Below are 24,811 nucleotides of genomic sequence, written 5' to 3'. Positions count from 1 at the left end.
TTTGCTCTGCATAGCTTTTCAGTTTGATTTGGCTTTTGTTGTTTCTGGTGAGGAAAAGGGAGAGGAACCATAAAGGGTATGATGAATTCTAGGGTTTATAGGATATTTTCACTACAGGTCTAGATAAAAATCTTAAGTTTGGCTAATAATATGCACTTTTCACCTCAGTGTCATCCATTTCAAACTGCCCTGAGCATCCTGTGAAGAGAGAAAAAAATGACTTTATGGATGGGACAGCGAATTTTTGTTTCCAAAACTGTTGGAAGGCAGTGTTTTCCCTAAATAAATAATTGATGTGAAATGGAGGCCATTTTAGTCAGCAGCAGCTCAGTTTCATTCATCTTTACCTAAACCCTAGAGGTTTACAAATTTGCTATTTCACTTCCACACTTGACAATACTAAATCTGCTATAATTTTTCAGAAGTCAGTTAAGTGCCAACTCATACAATTATGTAATCATTAGGTAACTTCTCCTCATACATTTGTTATATTTATATTGCTAATAGGTCAGAATAAATTTGAGGGAAATATCCCCCTGGCTTGTTGCTAATGAATTATGTGGTGAAATTGGGTCTCCTCTTTAATGGAGCTTCTGCTATGAAGGGCCACTAGCACGGGGTGGAAGGTAAGGAGGAAACAAAGTCAGCCCTTCCTGGGGGCTGACACTTTCCTGTGAAAGACACCTGCCTTCTCACTTTCCCCATCAGTCCTACTCTACATGAATAAGTGATTCTGGATAACTGATAACCAGGGACCTCGTCATCCTGAGCTCCTAGGATCTGTGGATATCTGAAATTATCTGCAGATCTGAGCCTTTCTCTGGAAAGAAGACAAATCTTTCATCCAGTTGTCAGCGGTGTCTGTAGTCCCATGAAGTTTAAACAGGCATCAGTCCTATGGATTGTGCTAAAGTGGGCAAGCCCCACAGGGCACAACTGACACTCAAGAGTATCCATTATTCTGTCCACTTCTGCTTGTTTGGTTCTGCCCCCCTTCACCACCAGGGTTTGCTTCCACCCTGGCTGTGCTTACCTAAGTCACTCACCCAACATTTCAGATCCGCAGACATGCTTTTAAGTCATCAAAGCCCCCTTTTCTTCTTATTTTACTGATCTCACACCAGAGTACTGTCCAGTCAGTCTGTTTTTGACATTCTCATCACATTAGGCATGAAACTTCTAGATACAGGATTAGAATCAGTGATTCAAAGTATGTATACTGACTGTGTTGGACCATAGTCACTAAATGCTAAAGTACTGCAGAATACGTTACTTAAAAAAACAAGTTTAGTGACTATGTTCAGCTTTTATCCACTAAAAAAGATCAACTTGAATTATTGCTATATTCTGCCTTTCAAGAATTTGATGGGGATGCAGTAGGTAATTTCTGTAAAGTACCTGAGATGTCAAAGAGGAACTGATATATATCAGAAAGTAATATTAAAGCTCTGGATTTCTATAAGGTCTCATGACCTACCCCACTCTCTCTCTAAGGCAGAGGAGGGGAGATAAGATCATTATTAACAACAACAGCACTCCTGGGTGCAATTATTTCTTGTTCTTTTATATTCACCATGCACTTAAATCTAACCAGCAAACCCTAAAGTACGTTTTATAACTTAAAGCCAAAATCAGAAGCTAAATTCCAATAAAATTCCAAAGCCTGGCAGACACCTGGGCTTCCTGGGTAACACTAGTGGTAAAGAACCTGCCTGCCAATATAAGAGAAGAAAGAGACATGGGTTCGATCCCTGGTTTGGGAAGATCTCCTGGAGAAAGTTTTGGCATCCCACTTCAGTATGCTGGCCTGGAGAATTCCATGGACAGAGGAGCCTGGCAGGCTACATACAGTCTGTAGGATCGCAAAGAGTCAGACACGACTGAAGCAACTTAGCACACGCAGCAGACACCTAGCACATAGCTATTACTCCATCAATATTGGCTATATGAATGAATTAAAGAATAGATGGATAAATGTAAAGTTACATTACATTATGTATTCTATGTATGTGTTATACATTGTATTATATCTAGATTTGTCTCATTCTCAACATGGAGTCGTGGTGCAGACGGTTCTGCTATTACTCAGGGTAGTGACCTGAATGACCTTCATCCTTAGAGAATTAGGTCAGACTCGGCACTCGGGTCATGTGTGTCTGCTCTCTTGATTTTTAGCTGCTGCCGTAATATTTGGAAACTGTCTCTCAGACGTGCTGCAAGGAAATAGGTGGCAGCGGTGGGAGGAAGCTGAGGCAGTTGAATAAGAGTTACTTGTAAGGGCGGACAGGAGAGATGGAAAGGTATACAGAGAAAGCTGATGACAGCCCGGGGCCCCGAAGATGGAAAATAAAATCACAACAAATGGAGGCAAATGTAACAACATCTCAAACTCAGATTTTTACTTCTAGTTATTTGTAAATTTCATACTTTTGGTGTTAAGTTTGGACTTTGAGAGGCATTCTAAAGTTCTATGGCTAAACATTAAAAAAAAAACAAACATAAACATAAAAACATTTAGCAACACTAGCAATGTTTCTGTGTCTCTTTGGTCCTTCCTAGCAGCCAGATATTAGCTGCCAGATGACATTACTTTTAAAAGTACAGTTACAATAAGATAGTTGAATTACAAAGTGAATAACTTTGTAAGTCACTGCTTAGGTAACCCTTAGTTTAGCAGTAATGGTGATATTACGTGAAAGCAGTGTTGTTTGTCTGTTCTCTTAAAGTCATTTGCTCCCTCTGATGAAGTCTGACAATGAGATGAGCTGAAATTATAAACCCATTTGCAGAAAGCTCAACTAAGCTTATTTCTGCTCTTTATAAGTATTGCAACTTTCACTGGTGATTAGTTTCCTCTTAGGAGATGATGTCAAAGGCAAGGTTTCTCCTTTGTGGGTTTTATTGACAAGGGTTTTTTGCTGAGCCCTGGATGTGGAAATATGATAAAGAAACCACCAAATGCTTAGTTCACCAAAACCATACCAAAGCAAGTAAATTGGAATAAAATGCCACATCAGCCCAAAAAAAGGGAAAGGTTTTTATTAAAATGTATTCCAATATCAGTCTGTGTTCTCACTCTCCACCCCCATCTTGAATGATCATATTGCTGCCCCTTGAAGGATAGGGTTGTCATTGGGAAAATAAAACCAGATGGTACTGTGAAAACCAATCTCAGTGATAAAACTGCATTAATAGTAAATTATAACACTTTGAAAAGCACTGAAAAAACAAGAAGCTAGCAAACAGTTATTCTGCATATCCAAAACTGCTCCAGCCCTTCTAAAAATGCGCACCTCATCAGGGTGTTTCAGGTTAAATTATTTATAAGCATAAGTTTCCTGTAATAATCATTACCCGTATTCACTGGTCCTGGCTTTGATATAGTATTTCCAGGAACATACAAGCAGACTGTCTGTTTATGCCTGGTCAGCATAAACAGTGAAGAAGATTCTTTGGTTGTAAATTAATTGTTTAGAGATAAAACATTATCAGGGACTATATTCTTCTCTTTGTTCTGTTACCTTTGTGTGGGAGCTTTAATTTCAGCTCACTCTCAGGTGAAGATGTCCTGGTTGTCCACCTGTCACCAAGCTTCTACAAGAGGTGCTTTGCATGGGTTTTCTCATCTAATCCTCACAACCACCCATGAGACAGAATGGATTATCCCATTTTCCAAGGGAGGAAAAGAGAAGTTAGGAGATTAAGTACTTTGCTTGCAGTCAAAGTATTTGTAAGAAGTAAAGCCAACCTTGGAATCAGGTAGGACTGTCTCCTAAATTCATCCTCTTTCTCATCTGCCCACATGGTTTCCACATAGATCAGTAAACATACTTAGGATGATGAGAGATTCTGGGGGTGAGTTTTCTCAAAAGCAAGTCATTTCTTCTCTCACTCTTTGGAGAGAGAGAACTGTTGATATTTTTCTTCATTCGCATCTTCTCATTTGACTCTGCCTGCTTTCCAATTTGAGCTAGTCCTAAATAGAGCATTTAATTTACTAACGTCAGTGTGTTAGTCGCTCAGTTGTGTCTGACTCTTTGCAATCATCATGGACTGTAGTCTACTAGGCTCCTCTGCCCATGAGATTCTCCAGGCAAGAATATGGGAGAGGGTTGCCATTCTCTTCTCCAGGGGATGTTCCCAACCCAGGGATTGAACCCAGATCTCCCACACTGCAGTCAGATTCTTTACCATCTGAACTACCAGTTTAATTTACTATTACTATATATATTTATATTTATACTATAAATATATTATAGTATAAATATACTCTATTTATATATTTATACTGTAAATATGGTACATTATGTAAATATGGTACATATGTAAATATGGTATATTATAAATATAAATAGTAAAATATAAAATATAGTATAAATAGTAAAAATACACTATATTTATAAATATACTATATATATTTATATTTATAATACTAAATATTACTATATATAAGCAGTAAGAGTCATTGCTTCCTCCTTACCAGAAGAAAAGGAAAATATATATATTTACTAAAATATACTGTTTATAAATAATGTATTATAGCAAAAATTTAAATTTATGTGATATTTACATTTATAGGAATATATTTTATATTATAAATACATTATACATAATATATATTTGTAGTATTTATATTTTAAGTAATACTTATATTTATATGTATACATATACACACATACAGTAAAAAGCCATTATCTTTCTAATGTTGACAAACATCACATCTATCATATCAGCTTTGCACGGCATAATGGTAAAGAATTAGCAAAAGTATATGGAATATAATTGCATTGGAATATGAGGGTAATAAATTTCTATATAACAAAAATTTCTGCCTCCAAATTATAGCCCTCAGTTTAGTAAAAATTTCTCAAAATTCTCATGGCTCATAGTTGGTAAAGAATTCACCTGCAATGCAGGAGACCCTGGTTCAATTTCTGGGTCGGGAAGATCCCCTGGAGAAGGGATAGGCTATCCACTCCAGTATTCTTGGGCTTCCCTTGTGGTTCAGATGGTAAAGAATCCACCTACAATGTGGGAGACCTAGGTTTGATCCCTGGGCTGGAAGATCCCCTTGAGAAGGGAAAGGCTACCAAATCCAGTATTCTGGCCTGGAGAATTCCATGGATTGTATAGACCATGGGGTCACAAAGAGCCAGATACAACTGAGCGACTTTCACTTTCACAAAATTCCAGCAAAATTAAGGAATTTGGGCATTTATTTTTATGCTATAACCCTGATTGGCATTCTTACTATATACTCTAGTTTACAAACTGGGGAACAGAGTCACACAGAAATTGACTTGGCAGGGTCTCTTAGCACATCTTGAGCAGAATTGGGGAAATAATCCCTGTCTCCATTAAATAGCTCTGCCATCAGAGTCATAAAATTTAAATATCAATAGTATAGTGTGCAATCGAATATATCATTGAGAACAACAAAACAATTCCATGCCCTTGTTTACATTATTAGACGCTATTTTATACTTGGTCTGGATTGATGAATTTCACATCTTTTCTACTGTAACTTATATTATGACTATTGAATAGCACACTGCTCTTAATCCTGCTCTCTCTAAATAGAACATTTTCCTATTTTTTTCTACCTTTTGACTTTGTTAATGATGAGAAAAGTCATACTTCTAAGTAGTGTTGCTGCATGTTAAAGTGTCTGGAGTTTTAAAAATTTTTATATTTTCTCTGCCTTCTGAAATTCAGCATTAAGAGAATGGATTCTCTTAAGTAACAAACCTAACATCATTTATAACTTCAAGTTTTTAGCTAAACAAGCATTTTCCTACAAAAAACTACCCCTTTGGCAGTGTTTTAAATCTTTTGATGATATTTTTTGATGTTGTTCTGCTAATTGTTTCTTCACAATGATATATGCCACAAAAGTCAACTAAGTTATCTTTGAAACAGGATAATATGTAAGACCAAAAAGTTATATATAGACATACATACACACGAACACATGCATAATATGTTTACAACATAGTTACAACTTTATAATTCAAGAAATATATTTAGTCCCAAGATTTCCCCTTGTAAACTTAGATTAGACAGCAAAGATCCATCCAGTAAGATCTATCTATATATTTTCTATACATTCCTTAATTGCTTATTCAATAGCATTCACCATTTACTATGCAGGCAGTGAGCTTTTCTTTGGGGACACAAAGATGAATTCAACAAGGTCCTTGTTTTTGAGAATCTTATTCAAGAGTCAGGAAATAATTGTAAATTATGCACAGCAAATGCTTTTGTCAGATGTATGTGCAGAGGACAGCAGAGGCAGGAAGAAAGGGATCTGAAGTGCATTGGTGTTGAGTAAAAGTTTTTTAAAATACAGGAAAAAAAAGTTTCAGAAAGCACTGCAGAGAATGATGAATCCTGACTTGTAGTTAGTGGTTCATAAACATAGTGCAAGCCCTAGAGCTAGACTTTCTAGGTTCAGACTCAGTCTTTACACATCCCAGCAAATTTGACCATGAACAGTCACTTATCCTCTTGACTTTCTCATCTGTACACTGGGCCACGAATAGTAACTACCTCATAGAGCTGTGGTAGACAGGAAATTAAAACATTCCCTGATACTCATTTAGAATGGAATAAATTTTAGATACAAATAATATTAACTCAGAAGGCTGAGAAGGCATCTGTTGGGAAAATAGGCATTTTATGGAGAAGAAAAACCTTGTACAAAGTTGCAGAGGCTTCCCATTTCAGAGGTTGCCGACTGGCCTGCTCTTTGTTAGTAAAGCTTTGGGGTGTCGAGTGGAGGACAGTAGGGGCTGAGACAGGACAGACAGGCAGGGGTGGGCATGCTGGGCTGTGTACCACAGGCACATAGAACCATCAATTGTCTGGAGACTGGAGAGTCCTATGATCTAATATGATTTGTGTTAGAAAGCACATTCTAGCACCTGCGAGGAGGATGTTCTGAAGTCAGATCAGTTCAGTTCAGTCCAGTTCAGTCGCTCAGTTGTGTCCGACTCTTTGTGACCCCATGATCCGCAGCATGCCAGGCCACTCTGTCCATCACCAGCTCCCAGAGTCCACCCAAAACCATGTCCATCGAGTCGGTGATGCCATCCAACCATCTCATCCTCTGTCGTCCCCTTCTCCTCCTGCCTTCAATCTTTCCCAGCATCAGGGTCTGTTTTGAAGTAGGAGCAACATTTTAGGCCAAGAAAATTTGGGAAAGCATTGCAGTCATTTAGGCAGGGGACGATGAGAACAGTGATAGTGCAAAAATAAAGAAGTTGAAAGGGGAAGCATTTAAGATGAAGAATCGAGAGGATGTAGTAGTCTTTGAACAGGAATGAGGAAAAGGGAAAGCATGATGCTACTAAGGTTTCTGGGCAATATTATGTGATACCACTATTCAAATATAAACTTAGAGGAGAGGACAAGGTTTCACAGGAGGAAATAAGAACTTTTGGTTTTGGTGTGGAGAATTTGGTGACTCTAAGTCATCCAGTGGGTAGCCATATACGACAATTAGAAGCTCAGAATTTTGGTCTTATTTTACTCTGAGGCAATGTAACGTGTGGCACATCTACTTTTAAAATTATTACGTCTTCCTGGTGAATTGACTCATGTCATTCTGCAAGGTCCTTTTTTCTTTTTGGCCTTAGTGTCAACTATTGCTGACTTAGTATAGCTTTCTTTCCCTAGCTTTCTTTCAGTTCATGACATATTTTTCAATTTCTCCACTTTGAACATTTCTGTACTCCAAAGAATGTATTTGCATTTTGGTTTCTTTGTCTTTCTATTGGAGAATGTATCACATTTACATCTGATAAAATTACTAACATTATTGGGTTAAAATAGACCCCTGTATTGTTTTCTGTTTGCCCCATATGTTGTTATGTTTCTTTAGCTATCTTTTTTGGCCTTTTCTAAATTAATCAATTATCACTCTTTTAAATACTATTACCTATGCATACGGTTTCTCTTAGTTATTACCTTAGAGATTATAACATTCCCCCTTTACTCATCAGAATCTAGTTTAAAACTAGTCCCTTTACCATGACATGACAAAGGCAACATTTTAAATCCATTAACCCGCTTCTTGTATTCTGTGCTATTAATAGCCATTACTTAATTATTTAAATTCTATGTATGTTTTAAGCATATAAAATATTTTTATTGTTTTACATAATTAATATTTACCATTGCTGCTGTTCTTTTCTTCCTGAATTTCTATGCTTCCATCTGGCTTCAATTTATTTCTTTTTGAAGAATTCCCTTTAGTGCTTTGTTAAATTTATATCAAATATTCTGGTAAAAATGTCTTTTGGCTTTTGTTTTTCTGAAAGTAGCTTGATTCTGTCTTAAATTTCGTGGTATCTTTTTTCTCTGAATATAGAGGTCTACTTTGCCAATTATTTTCATTCAGCACTTGAAGCTGCCATTTCATTGTCATCTGTGTTCTATCATTTTGGTTAGAAAGTCATTAGAGAGTACTTTCTGTGCTGCCCACACTCTGGTTTCCCCCACTCTGCTCATTCCATTGTGGAGTGTGGTACTCTACAATGAGCCACCACCGAGTGTGTGTGCATATGTGTGTGTATTTTAACCATTCTGATAGATGTGTATTAATATCTCATTATGGTTTAATTTACCCTTCCTTAATGGTGAAGAGTTTTCATGTGCTTTGTCACATGTATATCTTCTTTGGTGGAGTATATGTTCATAATTTTTTCCCATTTTCTAACTGGGTTATTTGTTTTTCCACTGTTGGCTTTTGAGACTTCTCCATGTATTCTCAGTAGTTGTCTTTTCCAGGTATGTGATTTGCAAACATTTTCTCCAGTCCATAGATTGCCTCTTTATCTTCTTAACAGAGCTTTTCTTAGAACAAAAGTTTTTAATTTTGATAAAATCCTGCATGTTGGTTTCTCCTTTTATGTATAGGGTTTTGATAACAAGGCTAAGAACTCTACTTATCCTGAGGTCTCAAAGATTTTCTACTTTGATTTCCTCTAAAAGTTTTATGGTTTTACATTTTTCACTTATGTTTAGGATCCATTTTGAACTAATTTTTATTTAAGATCTGAGGTTTATGTTGGAATTAGTTTTTGCTTCTGAATGTCCAAATTCTCTGTCAGCATTTGTTGATAAGACTGTCTTTCCTCCATTAAATTGCTTTTGCATCTTTGTAAAGAATCACTTGGGCTTCCCAAGTGGCTCAATGGTAAAGAATCCTGTCTGTCAAGAAGGTAGGAGACAGAGGTTCAACGCCTGGGTCAAGAAGATTCCTAAGAGAAAGAAATGGCAACTTACTCCAGTATTCTTGCCTGGGAAGTCCCATGGACAGAGGAGCCTCATGGGCTATAGTCCTTGGGGTTGCAAAAGAGTCTGAACATGAATTAGCAACTAAACAGCAAAGAATCACTTGGACATATTTGTGAACTTATTTCTGGTGTTCTCTTCTTTTCCATTGATCCATTTATCTAACTTCCCATTAATATCATACTATCTGGATGACTGTAGCTGTATAGTAACAGGTGGACTGATCCTTTCTAATTTATTATTCTTTGTCAAGATTATTTTAGCAATTCAAGAGCCTGTGCCTTTCAATGTAAATTTTAAAATAAGTGATCTTTTTACTGTCTCATTAGTTTTGCCTTTTCCAGAATGTCATCTAGATGGAATCATACAGTATATAGCCTTTTCAAATTGGCTTCTTTCACTTACTGATATACATTAAGTTGTATATTACTCTGTCTTTTCATGGCTTGATAGGTAATTTTTTAGCCCTGAATGATGTTCTGTTATCTTGGTGTACTACTGATATGCTATTATCTTGATGATAATAATATTCTATTATCTTGAGTTTTAAAATGAGCTTTCTTATGTCAACAGAAAAATCTTGCTGGGGTTTGGATAGGAATTACAATTAAAACTATGAATCATTTTGGGGAATAGTTGACATCTTTACTAGACTGAGTCTTCCAATCCCTAAATATGTATGTCTCACCATTTATGTAGATCCTTAATTTTTTTCAACACTTTGTAATTTTCAGCATGTAAATTCTATATATATTTCATTAAGTGTATACTTAAGTATTTTATCTTCTTTAAAACAATTGTATTTTTAATTTCACTTTCCATATGTTCATTGTTAGTTTATAGAAATGTGATTGACTTTTGTGTATATAGTTCTTGTATCATGAATTCTTACTGAACTCACTTGTTAATTCTAGGAATTTTTATGTAGATTTCTTTGAATTTTCTGCATCTGCAAATAGAGGCAATTTTGTTTTTTTCCTCTGCAGTTTGCATTTTTTTCTTGTCTATTACGATAGCAAGAGTTTCCAATACTTTGTTGAATATGAGTGGTGAGAAAAAGATATCCTTGTCTTGTTCCTGATCTTAGGAGGAAAGCATATAGTTTTCATCCTTAAGTACCGTGTTAACTATAAGTTTTCTTTGTATTGGATTGGCCAAAAATTTTGTTTGTATTTTTCCATAATAGCCTATGGAAAAACCCAAATGAATTTTTTGACCAACTCAATAGATGCTCTTTATCAAGTTAAGAAAATTCCTTTCTATTCTTAGTTTTCTGAGTTTATGTCATGATGTATGTTGGATCTTGTCAATCCTCTTCCTGCATCAATTGACATGATTATATCACTGTATATTACTTAATAAGACATTTTAAAAATTTCAAAGTTGGTGAGACTGATTTTCATGAAGTACCCTTCATTTTCATGAAGAGACTATTAATGCATATATAAAGTGTTTTCAGTAATACCAAAATAATGCAAAATAAATTAAAAGTTAATGATAACCTTTTCCTTACTCTAAATTCTCTGTACATTGCATTGCTCTTTTACTTGTGACTATAGCTCACGATTAACTGCTGAAATTATGTTTCTGTTAGTATTTTAGCTTAATGTGTCCCAAATATTACAGGACTAAGTACACATTCTATGTTAAACTAGACTGAGTCTCAAAATGAGATGTCTAAGGTAAGTCAATCTGAGTGAAATTACTAAAAACAAACAAAAAACCTAACTCAGGATACAGAAACCACTTAGAATTTAGATTTATTTTTCTTGCAAACATAACTTAAAATGTGGTGTCTGGTTAAGGCAGTTGTTGTTCAGTTGCTCAGTCCTGTCTGATTCTTTGTGACCCCGTGGACTGCAGCTTCCCTGTCCTTCACTGTCTCCTAGAATTTGCTCAAACTCATGTCCTTGGTCACTCAATATACCAGCAAATTTGGAAAACTCAGCAGGCTGGAAAAGGTTAGTTTTCATTCTAATCCCAAAGAAAGGCAATGCCAAAGAAAGCTCAAACTACCACACAATTGCACTTATTTCACAGGCTAGCAAAGTAATGCTCAAAATTCTCCAAGCCAAGCTTCAACGGTATGTGAACTATAAACTTCCAGATGTTCAAGCTGGATTTAGAAAAGGCAGAGGAACCAGAGATCAAATTGCCAACAGCCACAGCCTTTGATTGTGTGGATCACAACAAACTGGAAAATTCTTCAAGAGATGGGAATACCAGACCACCTGACCTGCCTCTTGAGAAATCTGTATGCAGGTTCAGGAAGCAACAGTTAGAACTGGACATGGAACAACAGACTGGTTCCAAATAGGAAAAGGAGTATGTCAAGGCTGTATATTGTCACCCTGCTTATTTAACTTATATGCAGAGTACATCATGAGAAATGCTGGACTGGAAGAAGCACAGCTGGAATCAAGATTGCCTGGAGAAATACCAATAACCTCAGACATGCAGAAGACACCACCCTTATGGCAGAAAGTGAAGAACTAGAGAGCCTCTTGATGAAAGTGAAAGAGGAGAGTGAAAATGTTGGCTTAAAACTCAACATTCAGAAAATGAAGATCATGGCATCTGGTCCCATCACTTCATGGCAAATAGATGGGGAAACAATGGAAACAGTGAGAGATTTTATTTTGGGGGGCTCCAAAATCACTGTAGGTGGTGACTGCAGCCATGAAATTAAATGATGCTTGTTCCTTGGAAGGAAAATTATGACCAACCTAGACAGCATATTAAAAAGCAGAGACATTCCTTTGCCAACAAAGTTTCATCTAGTCAAAGCTATGGTTTCTCCAGTAGTCATGTATGGATGTGAGAGTTGGACTAAAGAAAGCTGAGCACACAAGAATTGATGCTTTTGAACTGTGAAGACTCTTGGGAGTCCCTTGGACTGCAAGGAGACCCAACCAGTCCATCTTAAAGGAAGTGAGTCCTGAATATTCATTGGAAGGACTGATGCTGAAGCCAAAACTCCAATACTTTGGCCACCTGAAGTGAAGAACTGACTCATTTGAAAAGACCCTGATGCTGGGAAAGATTGAAGGTAGGAGGAGAAGGGGACGACAGAGGATGAGGTGGTTGGATGGCATCACCGACTCAGTGCACATGAGTTTGAGTAAGCTCTTGGAGTTGATGATGGGCAGGGAGGCCTGGAGTGCTTCAGTCCATGGGGTCACAAAGAGTTGGACACGACTGAGTGACTGAATTGTTCTTGGAGTCGGTGATGTTTAGGGTTAGGGAGTAGAATGAAGTGAAGTGGTGAAGTGAAAGTTACTCAGTCGTGTCTGACTCTTTGCAACCCCATGGACTAAATAGTCCTTGGAATTCACCATACAAGAATACTGGAGTTGGTAACCTGTCTCTTCTCCACGGGATCTTCCTGACCCGGGAATCGAACCCAGGTCTCCTGCATTGCAGGCAAATTCTTTACCAACTGAGCTATCAGAGAAGCCCAGGGAGTAGAATAACAACTTCAGTTTACTTTTAGTGAAAAAGACAAGACATGTTCATCTGAAGCTTAGGTGAACTTTTTAAATGAATTCACTAGTGTAGGGCAGTTATACACTGCAGCTTTGAAAATCATAGTAAGATGTACTCAAAGACAGGATTATGGAACTCTCATTTCCCTAAGGCACCAGCTTTAAATGCGTTTGTGTTCTGTTTCCTGTGCTTATGTTCTGCTCCCTTCAACTACACGCTGGGGAACAGGAAAATGCCTGAAGTCAGGCCGATCCTTATCTGAAAGTCCAGCTGGCCTGCCACCATCTGTCCAAGTAGTGGTTGTCCAGAGATGGAGAGAGATCCTATCCAGAAGACCTCTAAAAATGTCAGCCTCCTCCAATGTCAGCTGCAGAAATGTCAGTTCTCAAGATAATTGTTTAGAAATGTATCTGCCTCCAATGAAGCCTTCCAGATGTTTTCTCTTAGATAAGATAGCTATTTCTTATCCTCAGATTTATTCTGGCTTGAATTTCACTCTGAAGTTTCATAACTGGAGGGAGACAATTGAGGATTCAGTTACTGATTTTTAATCAAGTAGATCTGGACCCAGATCTCAGTGCTTTTTATTGCATTTGTGTTTCCAATATTTCTTTAGCCAAACATTGTGCTTAGTCACTCAGTCGTGTCTGACTCATTGCAACCCCATGGACTGTAGCCCACCAGGCTCCTCTGTCCATATGATTCTCCAGGCAAGAATACTGGAGTAAGTAGCCTATCTCTCCTCCAGGGGATCTTCCCAACCCAGGAATCGAACCAGAGTCTCCTGCATTGCAAGCGGATTCTTTACCAGCTGAGCTACCAGGGAAGCCCAACCAACATTTGCTTTCTCTAAAGACAGAGCTCTTTTGTAGGAAGTGTTTCTTCTTTGGTTAGGAGGTTAGAGTGACATTTGTTCTCTGGCACAGAGTGGGTCTTCCAGAGTGCTTCTGACACAACATCAGGAAGTTGCTGATGGGTGGGAGCTGGCTGGATGGTAGAAACATGAGTAGTGACAAAGAAGATGGTGAGTTTGTGATGCTAAAGAACATTAGGTTAAAGTCAAGACTAAAGTCTTGGTTAAAGTCATAGACTAGCTCAAAGAAAGGAATTCTAAAATACTGATATAGTAAACAAATATATGACACTATTTCATTGTTACAGAATTCTGCCTTTTTCTTCCCCTGTATCCTACTATTGTTGAAATTCAGAAATAGTATCATGGCAATAGTACTTTTTGGTAATATTTGATAATATTTGTCTTTATATTTCCTCAAAGACATAGGCTTCCATTTCCATTTTGCCTTACGAGGGGCAGAAGCACAGAGCAGTTATGCTAGGTTTAAATATCAAACTAGGGAATCAGAACAAGTATAACCATTCCATTTCCTATGCCGCAAACACTGAAAGATATTTACTCTCATATCATATTGTGTTTACTTCAATTATTTGACTGTTTATTCATATGTTTACTCATATAGAATATATAGAATTTGAATTATATAACTCACTCATATAATATTATATTTACTTCAGTTATTTGACTATTTGGGCCAGGATTATCTGACAATAATTTTAGTTCTCCATTTTCTTTATTCTGTGTGTTCATTTTATGAGTCAATAAACTCTATTATAGTTTGATAACTGGAAAAAGCTATTTTTGTATTGGTCAGTTATTGCCACAATAATGCCATATAACAGACTATCCAAAATGCAGTGGCTTATACCTAGAATATTAATTCTATTACTTATGGATCATCAGGCTGTTTTGCCTGCCTGTTTCAGGATGCAGGCTGAGCGTGTTTGGCTCTACAGTATAGGCTAGGGCCGGGTCTGCTTTCCATGCAAGTCCCCAGGGCATGAGCTCTTGGTGGATCACACAAGCACAAAAGTCCAAGCCAAAGAGCATCAGCACATTTAAATGTGCTCTTCCTACCTCTTGGCCGCTAATATTCCATTGTCTCAAGCAAGTCACATAGTCAAATCTAGCATCAAGTGGACAGAAAAATATACTCTGTCCATTCTCAGTTCAGTTCAGTCACTCAGTCGTGTCCGACTCTTTGCGACCCCATGAATCGTAGCACGCCAGGCCTCCCTGTCCATTCTAGACCACTGCACAGAGACAGACTGAAGAGTTAGGAATGACGCAGTCTCCCTCTAAGCCTGTGCCAGTGCACGTCAGTGAGCTGCGGATTCTGCTCTGGGATTCCCTGAAGGCAGGGTGTCTCTTTCTTAAGACATTAGCAGCAGTAGTAGCAATAGGAGTAGTCTTGTGTCTAATAAGTGTGTATCTTATCTTGCATGTATCAGCAGTAAGTGTGTATAATGGCACTTGCAGTGCTCAGTATATTTGGCATTCTATCCTTATTAACCTAACTAGTAACAATTAATAAGCAAGTGGTGATTAAAACATATAGCTTAAGTTTTTTAGAAAATAGCATTTAGTCGTTGGAGCTGATGTATTAGTAGACTAAAGCCCAGCAGTCCGGTTTTCCTGCATACAGACCTCTGACTGTGCACTTCCCCTACTTCCTCCAGCCCAGACCACTTCCCCTACTTCCTCCATGTGCTCAGGTCTGGTTTCATTTCCTCCAGATGCATTTCTAGGTTGGACTTGATGAGAAAGTGCATTCATTCTGACCCTATCACTCCTCAGATCAAAAACCTTTCAAGTGAATCCCTGCTAGCTATAGAATAAAGTCTATAGATCAAATTCTATAAATGTAAGTCCTTGTCCACTTAACCTTTGGTTACAAACTCTTTCAGCCTGGACTTGCCAATACCAGCCCCATTTCTCTATGGTCTTGTCGAGTTTATCCTTTAAGATACAGATCAAATGTCACCTCCTCCTTGAACATTCTAGATCCTCTTGGCCTGAAATAATAGTCTCCCTTCCTTGCAAAATTCGCCTCTGCCACTTTTGTGGCACCTGTGAGTTTCTATATGGTATCATCATTATTGATTTATGACATCACTGCTATTGGAATACCATTCATCTTTTCCCATCTCAACACTAAATATAAATACAGGTAACTAATAAGAATCTACTGTATAGCACAGGGAACTCTACTCAATACTCTGTAATGGCCTATATGGGAACAGAATCTAAAAAAAGTGGATGTATGTATATGTCTGACTGATTCACTTTGCTGTACACCTGAAACTAACACAGCATTGTAAACAAACTACACACCAACAAAACTTAAGAAATAATAAATATATTTCCTTGACTAACAAACAAAACATTATTTAATAGGTAAATAAATTTCTCAGTTCATTAATACCCTTAGTAATTGTTCTTCCATGTCAGGCTTTTCAATAAGCTTAAGTGGTTGCCTTTGGTAACAATCAGTCCACATTGGAGCAAAAACTGTGGAATCTCCATTTCTTTCTTCACTTTGTAGACCTGTTGCCTAGGAATCCATGGTGGCTCAGCTGGTAAAGAATCTGCCTGCAACGTGGGAGACCTGGGTTCAGTCCCTGGGTTGGGAAGCTAACATGGAGAAGGGGACGGCTACCCACGCCAGTATTCTGGCCTGGAGAATTCCATGGACTGTATAGTTCATGGGGTCACAAAGAGTCGGACACGACTGAGTGACTTTCACTTCACTTTCATAGGAGTAGAGTGATTAGCATTGCTTAGGGTTTCAGAATAATTTTGCTCCAGATGCCGCTTATGGGTATATCAGGGACTGGACTGGAAGCATTTCAACTCCAGGAAACACCTGACAGTGCAAATAATCTGTAGCTGTACTTGACTTAGACTGTGACAGGGTAGCTTGGCTTACTAAATAAGGCGCCTATGCTGGAAAACGCTCTGAGCATTTGTTATCTTTTGCATCCCATGTCGGCAGCCATTGTTTGCCTTTCCTGCGAAGAGCCAAGTCCTGAACCATAGCGCCTCCTAATGTTGAAAGCAACCCTTTCACTTTTAACATTAATATTAATATTAATACATGAAACGAGACAGGTAAATAAATGGAAGACCACTGTCAGTGAATTTAACTATGCAACTTGTAATGCTGAGTATTTGTGTAGATTGTAAGCTTTATGAATACTACTTTGAATGCCTATTTCATCTCCATTCCTCCTAGAGCTGTTTTGACCTTAATTCAGCCTCATGTATTCATTTCAAAATTACCAATAAAGTTTTTCTTCCTTTCCAAAGCATCAGCTTAGGCTGTGGAGTGGAAAAAATTAAATCCTGTTCTCTGAGGAGTCTGTGCCATATTTTTTTCATAACTAAGCATTGAGAATATTCTTTATCTTTCTTTTGTATTTTTATTCTGAATTTCAGAGTTTTCATTTCAAAGTAGATATTTTTCTCGAAGTTCCTCTTCTTCAGCTTCCCCATACTTTTGGAAAATATAGAGTACAGTTTAATATTAAGTGAAATGGAGTGTTAAATGCCTCTCAGCCTCTTCCTACCAGGCTATTTAAATAAAAGGTATCTTGAGAGCCAATTTTCTTGGCATGTGGGGGAAATTCTTCTTAAATTCAGTTTTCAATCTGATAGTGTTCATGAAAGCAGAACATAAAGGTAAAATGTGTTCACAGTTTCCATCAGTTTTGTTATGCAAAATACTTTATTTTATATAAAATTGGATTTTGCAAGGGTAGAAAAAATTCTGGTAAATCATATCAAGCATTCTAAAAATGCATATAGGACCATATCTGTTTACCCACTTTTCTAGGCACCTAGATATGAGTTGGTAGAGGCGGACAGATCAGCGATTGAAGAGGAAATAAATAACAAAGAAGCTAAGGCAGGGGGCACCCGCGCGTGCATAAGCTCGATGAAGCCTGCGTACAACCTGATAATGTTCATCAAAGTGTGACAGAAAAAAGAAACTCTACGATTTTAAAAATCCTCCACATAAAATTTAAGATTCACCTTCTTTGCTCTGCATACTGATGTGTCTTTTTTTGTTTTAACACAGGGCCTCAGCAAGGATGTGGTGGTTACATGACAGGTTCAGACCATACCTTTGCCTCCCCTGATTCTGATTCTAATGGGAGGTATGACAAGAATTTAAATTGTGTGTGGTTCATCACTGCCCCCGTGAACAAAGTCATCAAACTCACCTTCCATACATTTGCTCTGGAGGCAGCAACTACTTTGCGAAGATGCATTTATGATTATGTCAAGGTAAGGCTATTATGTTCCTTAACAAGAGTCTTCTAATCCAGAGTTTTTCATGATGTATTCCAGTTTATACCACACATAAAGTCCTGAAAGTTGTGAGTACTATTAATTGTTTAAATGACTTGTGCTTCGATGATATAAAGCAGCAGTCTTCAACCTTTTTGGCACCAGGGATGGGTTTCATGGAAGACAGTTTTTCCATGGATGAGGGCAGTGGAAGATGGTTTCAGGATGATTCAAGTGAATTATATTTATTGTACTAAAGCATCTGCCTGCAGTGTGGGAGACCTGGGTTCAACCCCTGGGTTGGAAAGATCCCCTGTAGAAGGAAATGGCAACCCACTCCAGTACTCTTGCCTGGAAAATCCCATGGACAGAGGAGCCTAGTAGGCTACAGTCCATGGGGTCGCAAAGAGTTGGACATGACTGAGTGACTTCACTTTCTTTCTTATTTCTGTTTTGTGGCAATCTCAGGATATTCTGCCTTGACTTTTGGGGTTAGGGTTCATGCTCCTACGAGAATCTAATACTGCAGCCGATTTGATCAGAGGCGGAGCTCAGGTGGTGATGTGAGCTATGGGGAGCAGATGTAAATAGAGATGAAGCCTCATTCACTTGCTCATTACTCACGTCCTGCTATGTGGCCTGGTTCCTAACAGGCCATGGACCGGTACTGGGGGCCCTCTGCTGTAATGAATGATACTGCAACTGCCCTATCTTCACATCAAAATAATCTCTAACAGGAATGAGTCAAAAATTTTGTGTAGCTTCTAACATTAACTTTAAGATTCACTATTCCTCCAAGCCTTGTCAAGAGATAATTTATGGCATGATGGGTCATCTGGAAAGACATTATCAAAGGATCTTAGGCAAAATCTAAAATAAATGACAGTGTCTATATGCAAATCATCCCTCCTTCCTTTATCTATTTTTAAAGTTTGGATATTTACTTATTTAATATATTACTTTTAGATGTGAAAAATATCTTACTTCTGAAATCCCATTAGAAGTAAATCAAGAAACTTTTTAATATTTAAATGACTCTTTAATATTAAATCATTGTATTTATCAAGCTATATGCATTTAGATTAAAAGTGCTAAGCAGCATCAATCAGTATACACCACTACACTCTTGGGGGTAAACAACAGGCACTATTTTTGTTCAGGAGGAGCTTAAAGTTGATTGCACAGTTAAAGGATGGTACATGCGAATCAATACCAGGTAGTTCAGGAGAGCTGATATTCAAGTGCACTGGGCATAGGCTTGAAGCCATGTGCAAGTTTAAAAGGGAGGATGGTTCATGATGATTTGGTGTGAACAAGAAAGATACGCAGAATGAAAAGACCCTTATTCAGGTTAGGACAGAGGGCATTCTAGGTGAGGCAGATGTACAAAAAAGGCATTGAAGTTGAATGAGTGAAGAGGTTGACTTTATCAGGGCAGATTATTGTTAAAGCAGAGCAAAAAATAAGACTGCATAGGTGGAGAAATACCCAGATTATAAAGGATCTGGAACATCAAGCTAGTGCATTTAGATTTTATGTAGTTGGAAATAAGGAGTGATTGCACGTTTTCCAATGAGTCATAAGATGAGAACAGTATTTAAGAAAGATGACTCAGCATTCTAGGTGGATGGTCCTGGGAGAGGCTGGGGTTAGGAGCCCAGGAAGAAATTACGTTTAAGTGAGGAGGGTGCAGAGATGGTGCAGATGACAAGCTGGATGTGAGAGAAACCAAAGTTCAAAAATCATCTTAAATTTTGCAGAAATTGGTTTTAAAAGAAAGGGAAGAAAAGTCATAGACAAAATACACATTTGAGTACTTAATTATGAGAAAGAAAGAAAAGTCGCTTAGTCATGTCCGACTCTTTGCAACCCCATGGACTGTAGCCTACCAGGCTCCTCCATCCATGGGATTTTCCTCAGGTGGAGCAAGAGTACTGGACTGGGTTGTCATTTCCTTCTCCAGGGTATCTTCCCAACGCAGGGATCAAACCCTGGCCTCCCACATTGTAGGCAGACGCTTTACTGTCTGAGCTACCAGGGCACTTAATTATAGACAGTCTTATATTTTCACTGTGAAAAGCGCCATGCCCAGGAGACCAAAAGAATGTCAGTACTCTTAGGAGGAGGCCGTGGTTTTGCAGGAATAAGTTTAATTTGGATGATGGCAGGGCCGCCAAGTGAAATTGCCCAGGGGCAGAGAATACCAGAGCTCCAGCAAGGGGGCAGCGACACAAATAGAGAGAAGGCAGCAAAGAGAGTTTCATAAATCAGGAGAGATGCTTTCTTTGAGAGAGACAGCATGGCACTGAATAGCCAGTCTCCCGCTCAACTCCAGGAAAGGTCCAGAGTGAGACAGCTGGAAAGGACAGAAGAATCAAGATGAGAAACAGACAAGTCACAGAAAAATGTACCAACCAGGAATAATGCAGTTATCACTGAAGTCAAGGGAGAAAAGTCTTTTACCAAGGATGGATGGTCAGTACTATTAAATTGTAAATTAGAGGCCAGGAAAGGTTAAGATAAAGAAAAACTCATTAGATTGGATGACAACCATTAAATAAAGTATTGGGACAGAAGCCAGATCAGAAGGAATTCACCAAAGACTACAGATAACAAGAAATGTCAGTTCAGGGTGAATTCTTCTTGTCTGGAATGAGACCAGAGTGGCCAGAGCAGCAATGAGCTGATGTTCAAGGCTGTTTGAGCGCTTATTTTTACCAGAGGATAAATACATTTTCAGGGCAGGTAATATGGACTGAAACCCAACTTTGCCACCTGACAAATTTGCTAATGTCCCTGATTCTCATCAGTCCATCTATTGAAAAATGAACAAACAAAATCACACAATTGTACCTGTCTTGCAAGACTGTTTTGAGGATAAAGATAAGGTATGTTAGAGTATTTAGCACTGTGCCTGTCATATAATTTGTAAATAAATTTATTTCTTTTTTCCTCATTTTGGGTGACTCTACATGGCCATGAAGGCTATATAATCTCCTTTTCTTAAAATATTATGAATAATTGATTTACATATACATTATTATGAATGTAAATACATGGGGGATGTTTAGAATGTGGTTGTGCCAGGAGGCTGACTGGATTTATTCTCAAGATATGTTTCTATGTGTGATTTGATAATACAATTAAAAGAACTATTGGAAGCTCCCTGACAGTCCAGCAGTTAGGCCTCTGCTCTCACTGCTGAGGGCCCAGGTTCAGTCTCTGGATGGAGAACTAACTAAAATCCCACAGGCTGTGTGCTGCTGCTAAGTCGCTTCAGTCATGTCCGACTCTCTGCGACCCCAGAGACGGCAGCCCACCAGGCTCCTCTGTCCATGGGATTCTCCAGGCAAGAGTACTGGAGTGGGGTGCCATCGCCTTCTCCACACAGGCTATGTTGGGTGGCAAAAAAAAAAAATTAAAAGAACTATTAATTTTATAGATGTTTTATTTAGGACAGACATAACAATACTGAAAACAAGGGGTTATTCTCTGGCTTCAGTATAAAATGGCCTTTATTTTTTAAAAGAAATTCTGTTCAGATGTACTTTTGGTTTTCTTTTTGGGAAAGCAGTTTCCCTCAATTGGCACCATTTCCAGCTTATGTGCATCTGGCAGATCACAGGACAGTTCTTGGAATGTGAGGCCTGGAGGTACCTTTATTAAAGAGATTCACTGTGATAAATAGGACACTGGGCTCATTTTAGACTGTTTCTTAGAGATTCTAATCAAATAACTTTTTAGAAAAGTTAATTTAATTCTGTAGGTAGATATTTCAGTGAAAACATGCCAAATTCATTATTCATTTGTAATTATATCATTATTGTTTTGAAAGGGTTGACTTGGAAAGTAATTAACATAACTGCAGTAGGGGACTTCCCGGCAGTCCAGTGGTTAGGAATTTGGGCTTTCACCACCGAGGGCCTGGGTCATGGAACTAAGATCCTGCAAGCCACCCAGTATGGCTAAGAAAAACAACTACAACAGTAGTAACAACAAAAAGATAACTGCAATAAGTAGAGAATTATGTATTTCACTGAGTGGTTGCTGTTTCAATTGACATCACATCCATTCCCTGAAGAGTCACATGGCATGATTAGGTGTTGAGCATTGTGCCTGGCACTTGAGGTGTGAGAATCAAAGATAAGCTTCAATCATGAAGCTATAAGTGGATGAGACTGATAACATGGCAAAGCCAATAAACGTGATCAACACAGAAAAATAGAGCAAAACAACCAAAGTATGAGTGCTGTCACTCCAGGGTTCAGAAAGACATTCTAGATGGGATGGCTGAGCTGAATTTCAGAGAAACCTCACAGAAGCTGGCTTCCAGTGGGTGAATGGTTATCACAGAGCAGTGGGTGAAGAGGGGAAGCAAGCTGCATGGCGTCTGCCCCGCTTCTGAACACCAGCCTATTCATCAGTTAAGTCATTCCTTTGTGGAGAGCAGTGAGTGAAACAGCAAAGAGGACTCCGTTTTGTGACCATAACTGACATTGCTTTGCTGGGAAACATGGAACTGGAAAAGGAGGGGCTTCTTTCTAACACTGCCCAGCTTCTTCTCAATGCAGTCAGTGCCCCTTGGAATATGGAATATTGTCTAATGATCCTTTGACCATCTGAAGTGAAAGCTCATCTGTGCCATAGCCTAGCCATATATATTATTTCAATTTACAATTATGCTAAAAGCTTTGAAAAGCAGAAATAAAAGGAAAACCCATAAAACAGTGTATATACCAACATGTAAATGCTCTGACGTGACTATGCTAAGTCTCTTGATTAAGTACTAAACTCCTTCCTATGTATGGAACCACGACAGATGCACGCATGGAAATCTGAACTGGTATGAGTACATAGGCTCTATTTGCAACTTAAAAGGTGATGGCAGTACCCATCCACAATATGAATTTCCAAATTTCAAATCAAATCGTTCCAGATAAAACAAACTACAGTCTTCCCTCAACTTATAAATAATTGCCTTCTTGGAAATTTGTTTCTTACTAAAGCAGTGCAAAATATTTTTGTGTTTATATACAGAATGAGCTTAGGTTCTGGAACCAAATGATTTTAAACAGTTTTCTTACACACGTGTCTGGCAGGACATTCACAGGTATGTGGGGTATATAAATCTTCACACTGCACACCTGTCCTGTGAATTTTGTTGGAATTCTGCAGTGTGGCTTCTAAACACTAAGTGCCAGTTTCAGCCTCAGACTACTATGATGAGCCCCAAACACCACACTTTTGCAAAACACTCCCTAGATGATACTGTTCTCATGGAAAACCTTTGTCTTAACCCACTGGGCTCAACCATCAGTCTGTGATCAGCCATAGAAGGAGGGGGTTGTCCAGTTTTGGGGAGGAGGTCAGTAATTAGGGAGGCGTCAGGTCCTCATCCTTATAAGATAGCACCTACTATCCAATTCATTCATTCGATGAATGTTAATTTGAGTACTTACTATATTCCCAACTCTGCCATAAGCACTGGAAAAGAGTCTGAGATTACATAATAATCATATTAATAATATTATTGATTTTATATAATACTACTTTTGTTGTTATATTAAAAACTCCTGCATTTAGAGCTGATTCTCTTCATTGCTCCTTTGCAAGCTCTTCTAGAGCTTGGACCAAGCTCTAGAACCAAGGCACACAGCACCAAGCCTGGCACATAGCACCAAGAATAAAAATGCTTGTTAATATGAACATGATTTTATACAGGCAGCGATGGTTATAATAAAAACCTAGAACCACTAGGACCAAGATAACATTTTCCCCAAAAGATTCTATAAAGTATCCGAGTTCAACCCCAAACCTAAAAATTTACTCTCTACTGTCATTCTCATTCCAAATTATACCCAGGCCGCTGTCCAGCAGACTCTGTCAGACGTTTCACAGTAAGATCAAAGAATTCATGAAGATACTCTGAGATGCTGCATAGTTTTCAAATAAGACTATTAAAATTCTGCTGTTATCACATTCCCAGGAAAATGTTCAAAGATAAAGTCCTAAGGAAAATGATGTCTAAAATTATGAAAGAGAAAATGGAAGTGTTAACTGCTCAGTTGTGTGTCCAGCTTTTTGCAACTCCCTGAGTCCATGGTGTAGCCCACCAGGCTCCTCTGTCCATGGAATTCTTTAGGCAAGAATACCGGAGTGTGTTGCCATCCCCTTCTCCAGGGGATCTTCTTGACCCAAGGATCACCAGGGAAAATTACGGAGTTAAATTTAAAAAGAATTAAAGCCCAATATCAAAACCTCTTGCCCTCATGCATTAAAAATTCATAGAAGTTAAAATCCCCAAATTTCCTTCCCTACTTTCTTTAGCTGCTCCAATCAAGGAAGGTCTGGCAGTAGCTATCATCAGAAGTTATCTTCCACCAGATTATTTCTGCAGTTCCTTCAGGGTCTTAAATAGATTCTAACCTGCACCACTGTTAAAGAGGTTTAAAAGCTGAGAAAACACGGAAATCCTCTCAGCACTTCTCTCCATCCACAAGACTTAGAACTTAAATTCAAGCTCCAGGTCTAGGTGGTTATGGCAGAGACATGTGCTCCCAGAATGCACCAGGCAGCTGCTGGTGATGGTGCGGGGCCTCAGGGTGGTCCTCAGGGCGCCATTGCTGACCTCCCCCGAGTAAGAGTCCCCGCCTGCAGCTCTGCATGGTGCACTTCCTGCAAGCCTCTACAGAGCCGCCCTGCCAAGTTCACGGTGGAGACGTGGCGTCGTCAGGGAAAAGACCCTGGCCTGGCCTACACTGGAGTCCAGAAGCCTCTATCATCTCCTATTTCAGCTCCATTAGGAGAAATCTTACTGTGGCAGTGAGTGAAGTAATACGAACACCAGCTCGAGGTTGGGCATGGTTATACAGTAAGTCC

At 38.5% G+C, this 24,811-nt stretch overlaps 1 protein-coding gene across 1 annotated transcript in view; it reads left to right on the top strand.

The window, feature by feature from the left end:
* CUBN (cubilin) overlaps nt 1-24,811 on the top strand; it is a 272,612-nt gene that overhangs the window by 231,434 nt on the left and 16,367 nt on the right. Inside the window, exon 60 of the mRNA XM_015099599.3 lies at nt 17,721-17,929. Within this exon, the coding sequence (XP_014955085.3) occupies nt 17,721-17,929 (209 nt within the window). The remainder of the gene's footprint in view (nt 1-17,720; nt 17,930-24,811) is intronic.

The sequence above is a fragment of the Ovis aries genome, chromosome 13 (assembly GCF_016772045.2).
Source record: "Ovis aries strain OAR_USU_Benz2616 breed Rambouillet chromosome 13, ARS-UI_Ramb_v3.0, whole genome shotgun sequence".
Classification (NCBI taxonomy): Eukaryota; Metazoa; Chordata; class Mammalia; order Artiodactyla; family Bovidae; genus Ovis; species Ovis aries.
This window is presented reverse-complemented; position numbering and strand designations above follow the sequence as displayed.